The sequence below is a fragment of the Lucilia cuprina genome, chromosome 4 (genome assembly GCF_022045245.1).
Source record: "Lucilia cuprina isolate Lc7/37 chromosome 4, ASM2204524v1, whole genome shotgun sequence".
Lineage (NCBI taxonomy): Eukaryota > Metazoa > Arthropoda > Insecta > Diptera > Calliphoridae > Lucilia > Lucilia cuprina.
The window spans coordinates 67,366,401-67,383,271 of record NC_060952.1 but is presented as its reverse complement, the minus strand read 5'-3'; the positions used below and the strand labels follow the sequence as shown (position 1 = coordinate 67,383,271).

General features: G+C 31.5%; 1 protein-coding gene across 3 annotated transcripts in view; it reads left to right on the top strand.

Moving 5' to 3' along the window:
- The window catches only part of LOC111687167 (tetratricopeptide repeat protein 21B-like), an 89,750-nt gene extending 73,276 nt beyond the window's left edge, over positions 1–16,474 (top strand). For all 3 annotated transcript variants that reach the window (XM_046950756.1, XM_046950757.1, XM_046950758.1), the window contains 2 exons: positions 14,614–14,854; positions 14,919–16,474. In XM_046950756.1, coding sequence (XP_046806712.1) covers positions 14,614–14,854; positions 14,919–15,977 — 1,300 coding nt within the window. In that variant the 3' untranslated portion in view covers positions 15,978–16,474. The remainder of the gene's footprint in view (positions 1–14,613; positions 14,855–14,918) is intronic.
- Positions 16,475–16,871: the final 397 nt, after the last annotated feature.

Below are 16,871 nucleotides of genomic sequence, written 5' to 3'. Positions count from 1 at the left end.
TTCCTAGAAAACCAAAAAGTCCCTTTTTATAGGTTCTTACCTAGTCAAGGTCCTACATTCTAAATTTTATGTTTCTAGGTTCGATATTATAGAAAATTCAAAAAGTACGAAAAAGTACCAAAAAGTCCCTTTTTATAGGTTCTTACCTAGTCCTACATGCTAAATTTCATATTTCTAGGTTCAATATTATAGAAAATTCAAAAAGTACTTTTTGTAGAACGAAAAAGTACCAAAAAGTCCCTTTTTATAGGTTCTTACCCAGTCAAGGCCCTACATGCTAATTTCATGTTTCTAGGTTCAATATTATAGAAAAATCAAAGTACTTTTTTAGAACGAAAAAGTACCAAAAAGTTAAAGTTCAATATTATAGAAAATTCAAAAAAGTACCTTTTGTAGAACGAAAAAGTACCAAAAAGTCCCTTTTTATAGGTTCTTACCCAGTCAAGGTCCTACATTCTAAATTTCATGTTTCTAGGTTCAATATTATAGAAAATTCAAAAAGTACCTTTTGTAGAACAAAAAAGTTCCATTTTATAGGTTCTTACCTAGACAAGGTCCTACATTCTAAATTTCATGTTTCTAGGTTCAATATTACAGGAAATTCAAAAAAGTACCTTATGTAAAACGAAAAAATACCAAAAAGTCCCCTTTAATGTGTTCTCGTCTAATCCGGGCTCTACGTACTTAGTTTCATGTTACTAGCCAATAACAACGTAACGCCATGTTCAAAACAAAAAATTTACCTTTTGATACTGTGTTTTGTTTTTGTTTATTTATTTATTTTCTTGTATAAGTATAAGTATTAGAGGAGAAATTATTGGCTGAAAGTTTGAATTCCCATCAACAATTGCCCGATCAATTTTTATCTCCTATGCGGACATCTGGTAACGATTACTCTCCAAGGTACATCCAATCTATATTTAAGAAGACTATGGCAACTATTGAAGGGCAACGTTCTCCCAAAGTACCACCAACAAAACCACGCAAAATTCAACAAATTGAGGACACAGATGACTATTTCACACCCTTATTTTCAATGGACTTTAAAATTTTAAAGGAGTCTGATGGTGTTGGTCTTACCCCTAACCAGCGAAGTGAGTTGGACCAAATTCTGGTATTACACCAGACAATATTTGAGGATTCTACTGGTGCTACACCTTATGCTATCCATCGTATTCATACCGAGGAACATGATCCCATAGCAATTCCTCCTTATCGGTTATCGTCAGCTATGAAGACTGCTTTGAAGGATGAAATTACCATAATGCTTGATTCTGGAGTAATTGTTGAGTGTCAATCTCCATGGGCTGCTCCTGTAGTTATTGTCCCTAAAAAGACTGGTGGAATTCGTGTGTGCATTGATTACCGCGAACTTAATTCAATAACTAAACCTGATCGTTATCCTTTGCCAAGAGTAGATGATATACTGCATGAGGCCAAAGCTACAAGCTACATGTCAACGATAGATTTACAAAGCGGTTACTGGCAAATTGGAGTTCATTGTATAAATTCACACGTATGCCATAAATTCACACGTATGCCATTCGGTTTACGAAATGCTCCTGCTACGTTCCAAAGATTAATTGATCGCTTGAAAGCATCTCTGGGGGATACAATTCTGTTGGCATACTTGGATGACATAATTTCTTGTTCCCCCAGTTTTGATTGAAAAACATGTTAAGGAATGTATAGAATGCCAAAGATACAAAGCCACAAATCTAAAGCCTGCAGGACTATACCAAACAGTATCATCCAATCAAAGATTTGAAGTGGTTGCCATCGATCTCTTTGGTCCATTGCCTGTTACCCAAAAAGGATATCAATGGATATATATAATAGAAGACATAGCCAGCAGATGGGTTGAACTTTTCCCCTTGGAGATCGCCTCAGCTGAAGTCTGCGCCAAAACATTAATAGATGAAGTTTTCCTACGGTACGGAGTGCCCAGAAAAATCATCAGCGACAACAGTGTTCAATTTATTTCGGCTGTTATGCAAAAAGTGGTTTATTGTCTAAATATTGACCACATACTAACTCCTGTATATCACCCTGAGGCTAATCCAGTCGAGCGTAAAAATCGAGATATGAAAGCTCAACTTGCCATTTTAGTTGGAAACGATCATCAATCCTGGGACGAGAAGTTGCCTAGTATTCGGTTTGCGATGAACACAACATTATGCCAAAGCACAAAGTACACACCTGCATTTTTGACATTTGGTCGTCAACTGCGAACATTAGATGACGTTCAACATGATTTAAGATCGGTAATTCAATCTGAAAATTTTTTGTCTGAGATTACGCCATATCTACAAAACCTGGTGAATGTTTTCAAAGACGTTAAGGAAAATGTTCATAAACAACAAGACCATAACAAGCGAAATAGCAACAATCATAGACGTAACCAGCCGCCATTGGAAATTGGTTCAAAAGTTTTGGTAACCACACACGTTTTAAGCAACACTAGCAAGGGCGTTACTTCCAAATTTGTTCCAAAGCGAGATGGACCATATGTCATTATAGAGAAGAAGGGCACTACCTCTTACGTAATAGCTCATGAAGATGACGTGAATATGCCACTAGGAACCTATCATGCTTCTGCCCTAACACCTGTAGTAGGGTCAACAGATCCAGCCATACAACCAGTACGTAGAATGCGAACTAGAGGTCGGCCCAGAAAATGAAGAATTGATGCATTATCGGGACGATTGCCGCATCAAAGGGGGAGACTGAAGCAGTTCATTATTTTTATTTTCTTTATTTATTTATTTTACACATGAAGTATACCATTTAATATCATTTCTTTTAAATTATTAACTTTTAACGTTTATTTTCAAAACTAACTGATTTTTATCAAATGCGACTCTGTAATTTACTTTTATACATTTTAATACAACACTGTTTATATGATCACTACATTTTGAAATTAACGCTTAATTTTTGAATTTAACTACCTTTCTAAGATACAACTCTATGATTTATTGAATGTTACATTTTTATACAACCATTTTAATGTATTATAGTCATTGCTTTTGTATTACAACTACGTATTGGAAATAGTATAAAAGCAGCGCAGGTTGCATTAATAAACTCACTTTGCTTTATGCCTTCGATGAATAAACATCTTTGTCTAGTTTAATTTACCGGACGGGTTGGAAATGATTTGAAGTGTTTAAAGAAAAGTAGTTACAGTGAAAATAGTGCGATTGTGTTTTTTTTTAAACGACGACCTTATGAGTAAATATAATCTTCGGTATAAGATTACTTCATATATATATATATATATATATATATATATATATATATATATATATATATATATATATATATATATATTATATAATATATATATATATATATATATATATATATATACATATATATATATATAATATATATATATATATATAATATATATATATATATTATATATATATATATATATATATATATATATATATATATATATATATATATATGAAGTAATCTTATACCGAAGATTATATTTACATATAATCTTATACATTTTATATATATATATATATATATAGATATTATATATATATATATATATATATATATATATATATATATATATATATATATTATATATATATTATATTATATATATATATATATATTATATATATATATATATATATATATATATATATATATATATATATATATATATATATATATATATAATATATATATATATATATATATATATATATATTATATATATATATATATATATATATATATTGTTCTACAAAAGGTACTTTTGAATATTGAACCTAAAAACATGAAATTTAGAATGTAGGACCTTCACTGGGTAAGAACCTATAAAAAGGGACTTTTTGGTACTTTTTCGTTCTACAAAAGGTACTTTTTGGAATTTTCTATAATATTGAACATTAACTTTTTGGTACTTTTTCGTTCTAAAAAAGTACTTTGAATTTTCTATAATATTGAACCTAGAAACATGAAATTAGCATGTAGGGCCTTGACTGGGTAAAAACCTATAAAAAGGGACTTTTTGGTACTTTTTCGTTCTACAAAAGGTACTTTTTTGAATTTTCTATAATATTGAACCTAGGAATATGAAATTTAGCATGTAGGACTAGGTAAGAACCTATAAAAAGGGACTTTTTGGTACTTTTTCGTTCTACAAAGGGTACTTTTTGAATTTTCTATAATATCGAACCTAGAAACATAAAATTTAGAATGTAGGACCTTGACTAGGTAAGAACCTATAAAAAGGGACTTTTTGGTACTTTTTCGTTCTACAAAAGGTACTTTTTTGAATTTTCTATAATATTGAACTTTAACTTTTTGGTACTTTTTCGTTCTAAAAAAGTACTTTGATTTTTCTATAATATTGAACCTAGAAACATGAAATTAGCATGTAGGGCCTTGACTGGGTAAGAACCTATAAAAAGGGACTTTTTGGTACTTTTTCGTTCTACAAAAAGTACTTTTTTGAATTTTCTATAATATTGAACCTAGAAATATGAAATTTAGCATGTAGGACTAGGTAAGAACCTATAAAAAGGGACTTTTTGGTACTTTTTCGTTCTACAAAGGGTACTTTTTGAATTTTCTATAATATCGAACCTAGAAACATAAAATTTAGAATGTAGGACCTTGACTAGGTAAGAACCTATAAAAAGGGACTTTTTGGTTTTCTAGGAATGGCCAATTTTTAATCGATAAACCGGTTTCTTCAAAAGTTGGTTTTTTACATACACTAGTTGTGAGACACGTTAATGGCAATAACATTAAAAGTTTTCAAGCAATTTTTGTGTTTTATATCTTTCTTAAATACTTATTCTGTGCACATTGCGATTCCTTTACAATAAAGTTCAAAATTTATTATAAATTGAAAAAAAAACTTATATTTGTATTTTCATATCTGAAAATCCCTTTAATATACATAAATAATTAACAAATGTATATGTCATAATAAAATTCCTATTCCAAAAAAATACATAAACGCACATATTCTGTTATTGTTCCGGGTCTATAAATTTTGCATACCAGAAATGCTCTAACAAAAATGTTAACTATTTTTCCTACAACAAGGTCAAAACAACGGAATTTTTTGGCCCATTTCGAAAAGATTGAAGATATTTTTTGAAACCTATTTTACTGAGTGGTTTCAATCGCTGGTATGGAACTGAAATAGTGTTTCGGTTATCCGAGAATAAGAACTGGTTAAGCCGGTTTACCGAAATTTATGGAAATCTTTAAAATAGGGTAATATTTAGTTAAAAGATGACATTTATTTATCCCTCCTATGACTACTTCCATGTACCTAACTAATCAATGACAACTTCAGATCTGTATAAGATTGCTTTCATTTTATAATATTACTACACATATCTATACTAAAAGTGCTAATGCCCTCTTTCAACTAAATATTAGTATATTTATATATATTTCGGTTAACCGGTTTTCTAGGAATGGCCAATTTTCGGTTACCGAAAACCCGGTTTCTTCAAAATGTGTTTTTTATCTTTGTGGACCAAAGATACTCTAGAAAAAATTTTAAATTAATTTTCCTGTAATCCGCCAAAAATTTTGGAATTTTTGAGACCCATTTAGAAAAAATTGGAGATACATATGTATTGTATTTTTCACAAATTAAATGAAGTCAGAATTTTCAATAGCTGGTAGGGAACTAAGGACAATTCGAAAAAAACATAAATACATACATACATACATACATACATACATTCATACAGTGGTGGAGAACAAAATATAAACGACCTTATTTTGTGGTAAAAACTAAATTTTCTCAATAACTACCCGCTAGAAATTTAAATATCCACTTCCAAAATCTGTTTGTGAATAAATTATGTATGCATGTATGTATGTATGTATGTATGTATGTATGTATGTATGTATGTATGTATGTATGTATGTATGTATGTATGTATGTATGTATGTATGTATGTATGTATGTATGTATGTATTTTGTCTTGGCCATCTAGTAAAAATTTTTGTCCAAACAAATTTTCCAAACGTCGTCACATAGGACCCTAACATGCTGTTCACATCATTCGTTTCATAATATCGCGGAGCATGTTTTTGCCCACTCTACTAATGGGCGGTTCCTCAGTCAAACGTTTCCCAATCAAATTACTGTTTATTAGATCTTCCGCGTGCAATGTGAACTTCAATAAAGTCACCCATATGCTCATTTGCAAAATCTTTAGCGTTCCCTATCTATCTATCTATCTATCTATCTATCTATCTATCTATCTATCTATCTATCTATCTATCTATCTATCTATCTATCTATCTATCTATCTATCTATCTATCTATCTATCTATCTATCTATCTATCTATCTATCTATCTATCTATCTATCTATCTATCTATCTATCTATCTATCTATCATCTATCTATCTATCTATCTATCTATCTATCTATCTATCTATCTAAGGAGTGAGATCGAAAAATTCTTAACATACATATATGTTTATAAAAAAGAAACCACTAAACTTACAGCTTTATTTTTTTTTTATTTGATTCAAATTATTATTACAATTTACAAAAAAAAAATATTTTTATAGTTTTAATCACTAGTGATGAAATTTTGAACCCTTTTCGGAAACCCTTCCATTAACGTTTTTATAGTGCTTTCTGTCACATTGCTCGAACATGTAGTCCATCTCCGTTTAAAATCTACCACACTTTTGGACACCTTTTTTGTACTCTTCAATTCTCTTTTAACAAGAGACCAATATCTCTCCACTGGCCTTAGCTTCGGGCAGTTTGGAGGATTTGCCTCTCTTGGTACAAATACCACATTATTGTTCTTGTACCACTCAAGGGCTTGTTTACCATAGTGACAGGATGCCAAGTCAGGCCAAAAATAAGTGGACACATTATGAAGTCTTATGAATGGAAGCAGCCTTTTTTGTAAACATTCCTTAATGTAAATTTCGGTATTTATAAAGCCCGTTGTAACAAATGATTGGCTTCTTTTGCCGCAACTGCATATTGCTTGCCATACCAAGAACTTTCTAAGAAATTTTGTCTGCTTTTGGGTCCTAAACTTTTCTTCACATTCCCTCGAGCATCAGCAACATAAAACTTTTGACCTGGAAGTTGCGAAAAATCTGCCAGAACTTACGTTTCGTCATTCATTATGCAGCAAGAATATTTTTTTATAAAACTTGACTTCAATTTCCGTGCTCTGTTTTTGGCCTCTAAATTTTTAGCAGCGTTCCTGTCAGGAACTTTTTGAGCCTTGTATGTTTTTAAACCTGCATTAGCTTTAACTTTTCGTACCAAATAGTCCGAGCACTGAGCTAACCGAGCTGCTTTCCTACCGGATGTGTTGAGAGCTCTTTTGAAAATGCGTTCTATTTTTTTGGCTTTAGAAACATCATGTGGACCATTCCTTCTACCTGAACCAGGTTTTCTATCAACTGAAAGTTGTCCCGGTACTGTTTAATAACATTGGAAACAGATTGACGGCAGACCTTTGTATGCTTGGCCAACTTTTTGTAAGACCAAGTTGGGTTTAGTTGAAAATATTTAATAATTTCAGTACCCACTTTTTTCTGGTCACTCATTTTAATCAGATTAACAAAAAAATTAATATAATTGACATTACATATAATAACTGACATGTTTTTCAAAGGTAACTTGATCAAAAAAAAAAAAATCAAATAATACTTTGGTTGAAAAATGTAATGACAAACGTGTGTTAAGAATTTTTCGATCTCACTCCTTATCTATCTATCTATCTATCTATCTATCTATCTATCTATCTATCTATCTATCTATCTATCTATCTATCTATCTATCTATCTATCTATCTATCTATCTATCTATCTATCTATCTATCTATCTATCTATCTATCTATCTATCTATCTATCTATCTATCTATTTATCTATCTATCTATCTATCTATCTATCTATCTATCTATCTATCTATCTATCTATCTATCTATCTATCTATCTATCTATCTATCTATCTATCTATCTATCTATCTATCTATCTATCTATCTATCTATCTATCTATCTATCTATACATACATTCATACAGTGGTGGAGAACAAAATATAAACGACCTTATTTTGTGGTAAAAACTAAATTTTCTCAATAACTACCCGCTAGAAATTTAAACATCCACTTCCAAAATCTGTTTGTGAATAAATTATGTATGCATGCATGTATGTATGTATGTATGTATGTATGTATGTATGTATGTATGTATGTATGTATGTATGTATGTATGTATGTATGTATGTATGTATGTATGTATGTATTTTGTCTTGGCCATCTAGTAAAAATTTTTGTCCAAACAAATTTTCCAAACGTCGTCAAATAGGACCCTAACTCGCTGTTCACATCATTCGTTTCATAATATCGCGGAGCATGTTTTTGTATTGTATTTTTCACAAATTAAATGAAGTCAGAATTTTCAATAGCTGGTAGGGAACTAAGGACAATTCGAAAAAAACATAAATACATACATACATACATACATACATACATACATACATACATTCATACAGTGGTGGAGAACAAAATATAAACGACCTTATTTTGTGGTAAAAACTAAATTTTCTCAATAACTACCCGCTAGAAATTTAAATATCCACTTCCAAAATCTGTTTGTGAATATATTATGTATGTATGTATGTATGTATGTATGTATGTATGTATGTATGTATGTATGTATGTATGTATGTATGTATGTATGTATGTATGTATGCATGTATGTATTTTGTCTTGGCCATCTAGTAAAAATTTTTGTCCAAACAAATTTTCCAAACGTCGTCACATAGGACCCTAACTCGCTGTTCACATCATTCGTTTCACAATATCGCGGAGCATGTTTTTGCCCACTCTACTAATGGGCGGTTCCTCAGTCAAACGTTCCCCAAGCAAATTACTGTTTATTAGATCTTCCGCGTGAAATGTGAACTTCAATAAAGTCACCCATATGCTCATTTGCAAAATCTTTAGCGTTCCCTATCTATCTATCTATCTATCTATCTATCTATCTATCTATTTATCTATTTATCTATTTATCTATTTATCTATTTATCTATTTATTTATCTATCTATCTATCTATCTACCTATTATATTCATAGCTTCTAAACTGATACTTTAATGCTGTCATAGAATCAAATGAATATTATTACACAGAAAAAAATAATACATAACTGGATTGAATTTTGTAATAAATTGTATGAATCGAACATGACTTTTTTTCCAATCCATTTTCATTCAAAATATTAAAAGTTCATAGAATGTATTATTTTGTACATGACGGAATTTTTTGGAATTTTTACTTTTTTCTGCAATATTCATGAACAAATTTCTAACAGTCTATTATCTACTAATTTAGAGATAGTAATCCTTTATTAGCGTATTTTGTATAATAAAAAATATAAATTGAAATGCTGTAAAACTAAATCTTAAATAAGAAAACATCAGCATAGCTAAATATCTTTTGTTCATAAAATCCCGCCAATTACGCGCATATTTCATCGATTTTATTCTAAGAGTCTTTGCCAAACGATAGCAAATTGCTGCTGTTAAAGATAAATTTTTGACAGATATGAGGCGAATAAAATTTTACTAGCTCATTGGGATACATAAATTTCTAACAAATGAAAATGAAAAATTTACAAAACAAAAAAATAAATATATGAAAAACAAAAATTTAAAAATTTACAATTTAATTTCAAAATCCATTTCATATTTAAAATATTTATTTATAAAATTCATAAAGAACAAAAAACTGTTTATTTTTATTGGATGTGTTAAATTTTCGGCATTAATCAGTGAAAATTATGAAAATTTATCATAACAAGAAAAGTATCGTTTGGCACAGCAAAATGTAAAAATTTTCCCACCATAGAAAAATTACAATCCAACATAGAACTTTGCTACCAATTGGCACACACTCTAAATATCATAAACAGACAAAAAATTTTACCAAAAAAAATTTTCAAAAATTTTTTAACAACTAGAAAATAACAACATGTTTGAAAAAATAAAAATTAAAAAATTCATACAATTTAGGAACTTATTCTTAACTCCCAATAACACAATGTCTAGTTGTTCTTTATCTTAAGGTTAAATTGACAGTTTTCATGAAAAAATATTTTAATCGGCAGAATAACTTTCGGTTAAACGATAACCAGAAGTGGTGTTAACGGGGCTAAATATTATTAACTTTTATCAATGAAAGCAGTTCATAATATTTATGCTGAAACTTTTTTATGTGTACTAGTTTCCAAATTTAAAGCATTATTGAATAAAAAACTATATATTGGTTTTCATGAGACTAATGCTGTTTTATACCCACCATCAAAAAAGTTCGAAATATTTGTCTAAGACCCATAAAAGTATATATATTCTGTGTCCTTATTTGATTCTAAGACGATATATCCATGTCCGTCCTTCTGGCTGTCTGTCCGTTGAAAACACGATAGAGTCCAAACGGGAACAGCTAGAGAGCTGAAATTTTGCACAGTTGTTTGGTATTGAAAATTGGCAATATTTGTCCACGATTTCGCCTAGCCCTTTTATAAGGTCCCCTTCAGAAAATTTCACTATATGGCTAACGGAAGCACATATAGTGAAATGCGGCACAAACATGTTTTATAAGAACCTAAATCTCTTTGTAAAATTGTATAAGGATCGGCCGATAATTGACCCTACCCGGCCTTATAAGGACCCTTCAGAAAATGTCTTTAACGCTCATAACTGGCTAAAGAAAGCTTTTATAGCAGTGAAATTCGGCATAAACATGTTTTATTGATACTTAAATTTCTTTGTAAATTTTTTTGAGGATCGGCCCATAATTGACCCTACCTGCCATATAAGGTCCCCTTCAGAAAATTACTATAACGATTATAACTTGCTATAGGCATCTATAGGGGTTAGATTCGATATGAACATATTTTATAGGAACTTAAACCTATTTGTTAAATTTTATAAGTATCGGTACATAATTAACCCTAGCCCCCCATATAAGGTCCCCTTCAGAAAATGACTTTAACTCTCGTACTGTTTTAAAAGTACGGATACAGCGATGACACTTAAAGCAAATATGTTTCATATTGCGTAAACGCTAACTGCATGGAAAATGTGAGTACAACGAAGAAATTGGAGATAACTAAGTTTATAACAAGCCAAAATTTATCTACCAAATCTAATGAAGATCGGTTTATAATTGATCAGAAAATTACTTTAGCGCTCACAAGTGGCTTAATAATAGCAGTGTAGTAGTAAAATTTATCTTAACAAGTTTTATAGGAACAAAAAAATCTCTAAGGGCCCTATTTCGAAAATCACTTTAATGTCTATATTACTTTTGAATAGTAAAGTTTAGTATATATCAAATAAATGACAAGGCTTTTCAAAATTTACTTTAATTTATGGCACAAAATTTGATGGTGGGTATAGAAGATTCGGCATGGCCGAATATAACACTCTTAGACCTGGTTCACACTAGGAAACTTTTCATTTTTGTGTGTAAGAGAAAGAGAAAGAAATATCAACCATCTAATATCAATCACAACTAAAGTTTCCCAGTGTGAACCAGGTCTTACTTGTCAAGAATTATAAATAAAGATTACGCATTCCGCAGGTTTTTTGTTTGTTTTTAAATCAACAGGTGTTCGACGTAACACGTCACTTCAGCAAATAAAGTGATTGACGTATGAAAAAAAGTCTAAAAAGTATTTGAAAACTTTACAAAATTTTGTAAAAATTTAAAAAAATAAAATACTTTAAATAAGAAATGCAAAAGCACTCCAAGGACGCTTCCGTGAGTAACAAATAAAGTATGAAATGGGTTGGTATATAACATTGATTAAAAAAATATTTATAAAAATTCCTCGTCTTGACAGCTTCTGCAATAATCATTATAAGGTAATAATTGCATTGCGTGGTTACCAAATGTACAGTGTCCAGTGATGACAGCTATAGTTTTGCTGAGTTGGGTTTGGCTGTATCGTAGAAGATGGTCCGTGCGATCTTTATCAAGCTTTGGTCATATCTTCTTTGTTTGAGTACAAGTAGGCTCATTTTCCCATCTTGCTTGTGAGAGTTTATTAAACATGTTATCAATAAGTTTTTCCTCCAGTCCCGTACTTTAAGAGATGATGACACTGAAGGAGGAAGGGCGTGGGGACGCAGTAATCAATATTTACCGGTAGATTTCCTATCCTATCGGTAATACTAGTATGTCCATATGGTTTGTACGACCATACGTTTATTGCATTCAGTCTGAATACCGTCTTGAGTGCTATTTTACTGGCCAACAAGTCCGTCGGGATCCAATTAAGTAGCACGAATAGGGATTTCGTCGAAGTTGATACCAGCGATCCAAATCTCAGGATCGACATTTTCCTTAGAACCTTAGTGCTTTCCACCAAAAGGTAGCTCCATAGAACAGAATTGCCCTGATGACCGCTTCAAAGATCCATATCACTAATTTGGGTTTGCTCCTATAGCTTTTTTGCAAATATACATTGCCGTTATGGCTTTTGTAGATCTTGCTACGATGTTGGGTTTCCGAGATAATTTGTTATCAAGAATAACCCCTAAATATTTAGCGCTGTCCGAAAGTGGTAGCACAGGGTATACAGAGACGTCACGAGCAAAAAGCTATTTTACTCTCTTTCGCACAAAACGAATTCAATGATTTTTTTAGCTGTATTTTATATACCTCTTCTCACCAAACAATTTCAAAGTCAAACAAAAGCTGATTTAAGACTTTTTCAAATGTCAAACGTGACATCTCTGTATACTTTGTGGTGGTAGTTCAACTCCGTTCAGACGTGGCAGTGTAAAAGAGTCAATCCTATACTTCCTAATAAATAGTATAAGTTCGGCTTTGCTCGGATTCACATCCAGACCACTATCGATACTCCATCGACTTAGTATTCTGAGTGCAACTTCTAGCCTCCGTGATAATGTATTCAAGTAGATTCCTGATACTGTTACAGCAACGTCATCTGCATAAGCAACAGTTTTGTATCTCATGGAATCCAGTGTCTTGAGTAAACCGTTAATGGCGACATTCCACAATAATGGAGAGAGAACACCTCCTTGCGTGTTGAGAGGGCGATAAGAGAAATGGATTTAGTGACGTTCTGATATGAACGTCAATGATTTCCTCTAAGGTTTTAAGCAGAAAGGAAGATAGACTAATCGGTCTATAGTCCATCGTTTTGGTGTGTGTGATTTTCCCACTTTTAGGAATGAACGTTACTTTGCACCTAGTCCATTGATCAGGTATGTAGGACCAGGTGAGGCAAGCTTGAAATATGGTTCGTATCAAGAGTGTGACTAGATCTATGTTGTGTTGTAGATCAGCAGGTATGATACCATCCGGGCCTGGGGATTTATATGAACTTAAAACCGGTGGGATGCTGATAAGAAGTGCCTGATCTTGCCGTTGAATTATTCAGAAATGTGCGTTGATGTTGGTGCTACCCCAGATCGTCACCGATGATAGCTCCCCCTATCCGCCACCTGGGACGCGTCCGATGGGAGAACTGACAACTCCCCACGGAAGAACTTAAAAATTTAAGGACCGAGGTGTAAGAAGCGTTCATAACTTATATACAATGACTTTTCAATTTAAAGACAAAATCTTCGAAATGAAAACAAACTTTTAAAAAGCAATAATAACACACAAATAATCAGTAATCACCAAGAATTGTTGGTATTAAAACAATTACAAAAAGGACGTTGAAGAGTTGAAAAATCAGATAAAAAATACGACCTTGAAAATATAGAGCAAAAACTGTGCCAAGAAATGAATTGCAAGTTAAACCTTCTACATAGATCGATCTCCTCAGTGAATGGGTCTTATCAAAACCAACTAAAGAAATGACGTGTAAGATACAAGAACTTCACACTAAAAGTATTATAAAAATAATTTCACTTAAATTTATATTCCTGATTTTTTTTGTGTACAAAAACAGAAAACTTAAAAAATGGAAAAACTAGTAAAAAGTTGTTTTTAAAAGACTTAATGTATGTTTGTTTGTATGTTGAACGTTGAATAAACGGCTGAACCGATTTTTTAAATTTTTACAACGTATTCCTGTATGTCTGGAATAGATAATAGGCTACTTTTAATTTTGAAATTTCAAGTGGGCAAGGAGTCACGCCCATATTAAAAAACTATTAAATCTGTATATTTGAGATAATATAACAGTTAGAGTCCTATAATTTTGTCGGAGCCACTTTAGTGTCAATGCTATTATTTAGGACAAAAAGTTGCAAACTCGTGTCACCTCCCATACAAATTAAAAATAAAAATTCGTTTATCTTGAAATTACAAATAGAATCTTAAAATTTTGCACAAACGACTAGCATCCATTTAAACATTTTGGGTAATAAATTAGCGGACTACCCATGAGAGGAACAGCACCTCACATATTAATTAAATACAAAAATTAATTTATCTCAAAACTAATAGAACTAAATTCTTTCAGTAGTTATTTATCTTTTCATGGTATTACCTAAAATACATGTTATTGCATCCCTATTCAGCAGCTAATTAAATTTTTCTAAAATGTTTTTATTTAAATTTTTTATTCTTGTTTCTTTTAGAATTTGTTTGCTTATGGCACAACATTCCATTAATTTGAGAAATAATGAGCAGGCATTATCTTGTTTCAAAGAATGCTTAAAATATACACCGAATGATATTGAGGTATTGACATCGCTCGGTCGCCTTTACATGCAAATGAATGCAATGGAAATGTGTCGCGACGTGTGTCTGCAAATTTTGCAGATTGATAGTAACCATGAAGCAGCATCTGTGATGATGGCCGATTTGTCGTTTCGAAAAGTAATGTTTAATAAAATATAAAAGCAATAAGTGAAATAATTAACATTACTTTATATCTATTTAGATGGATTTTGAAAATGCTGCTTACCACTTTTCACAGTTGTTGTTGGCCCAACCTTGTTATTGGACCGCTTTAGCTCGTTTAATTGAAGTTATGAGACGCTCGGGTTCATTGCTGGATGTTATGCCATTTCTACAGCGGGCAGAGCAAGGAACTCAAAATCCCAACCAAGCTCCGGGACTTAATTACTGCAAAGGATTATATGAATGGTATAATGGAAATCCGAATGGTGCACTGAGATACTTTAATGCGGCACGAAGGGACTTTGAATGGGGTCCTCAAGCGATATTTAATATGATTGAAATTTGTATCAATCCGGATGGAGACATTCCAAATGGTTCTGATATATTAGATAATGGTGACAGTGGAGACTTTAGTGATGCTCGTGCTATAGCACTACGAACTGCTGACAGACTGCTCAAAGAATTACGTCCTCGACCAATTGGTTTAGACAATGAGACACTTAATCATCGATTGTTACAGAACTTTTTAAAATTGGCATCAAAGCAAAAATTTCAAATCGAATCCGCCCTTCAGGATTTTACCGAATTGGCAGGTCGTGATGAGTTTCAGTGTTCTGTCGGACCAATTTTAGGCATGGCAACCGGTCTCGTACAGTTAAAACAAACACAAAGGGCTAAAAATCATTTAAAACGTTTAGCTAGAGTTAGTTGGAATTTTGAGGAGGCTGAGTATTTAGAGCGTAGCTGGCTTTTATTGGCTGATATTTATGTCAACGCCAACAAATGGGATGTCGCTGAAGGTTTGGTTGATAAAGTTCTACAACATAACAAGTCGAGTGCAAAGGCATACGAACTATCTGGGTATATAGCTGAAAAATCTCAAAATTATAGAGAGGCTGCAAAAAATTACAATAATGCATGGAATTGCTGTGGACGTTCTAAACCTCATATTGGCTATAAACTGGCTTACAATCATATGAAAATCAAACGATTTGCAGATGCTATTGAAATTTGTCAACAAGTCCTTAAACTACATCCAGATTACACTATAATTCGTAAAGATATTCTTGAGAAATGTCGAAATAGCTTAAGACCTTAAGTAATAAGTCATAACAGGCTTGATTTTAATTCTTTTGCTTAAAAGCAAAGGACTTTTATTCGTTTACGATATCGAATACAAAAAAGTCTAAATTAATATATTAAAAACGTAAAAAAGCGTATCTGAACTTTTATAAAATAGTAGAGTTATTAATCGTTCCATCTTGCGAACGATTTATAAAACAACGGCCGATTTACTGCTTACGTGACCTGAAAAAAATTATTGTAATATTTCTTTTTTAGATGATGACATTCGATATCGAACAAGAAATCTCAGACATTACGATATATGTAAGTACGATCACGTATGCCGTATTTCGACCGCTTTTCTTTAATGAAATCTGCATTTCTACATATTTGTTCAAAATTATTAGATATGGAAGCTTTAAAAAATAAGCGCAATTTTATGCAAAATATCTAACATTCACCTTTTATATTAGAAAACAAACAAATGTAAAATATTAAACCAATAAAACATAAGTTAATTAGCACTCCGCACTTACCTACAAAATCATTATTTAACTTTTTTACTTTGTGTCAAATTGTTACGAAATCGAATTTCAATTAAAAGGTTTGTAATAACTTGGTTTAAAATACACAAATTTTCGTTCTATGGGTCAATAACTTTCGGGCTTAGTTGAGGGTAACTTTTTACTTATTGGTAGCAATTTCTTCACTGTTTCCAAAAAAAAAAACATGTTTTATTTAATAAATCTTATACAATTTACTTTGACCCTTTAACGAACAAAACTAAACTGCTAGACTTTTTATGGATATGATTTTACCACACACTATATTTTGATGTATATTGATAATTTTTAATGAAAATTTGGAAAAGTGTTGTGAAATTTTCGACATGATTTGAAAAATATCACTAAAACCGACTTAAGCCTTT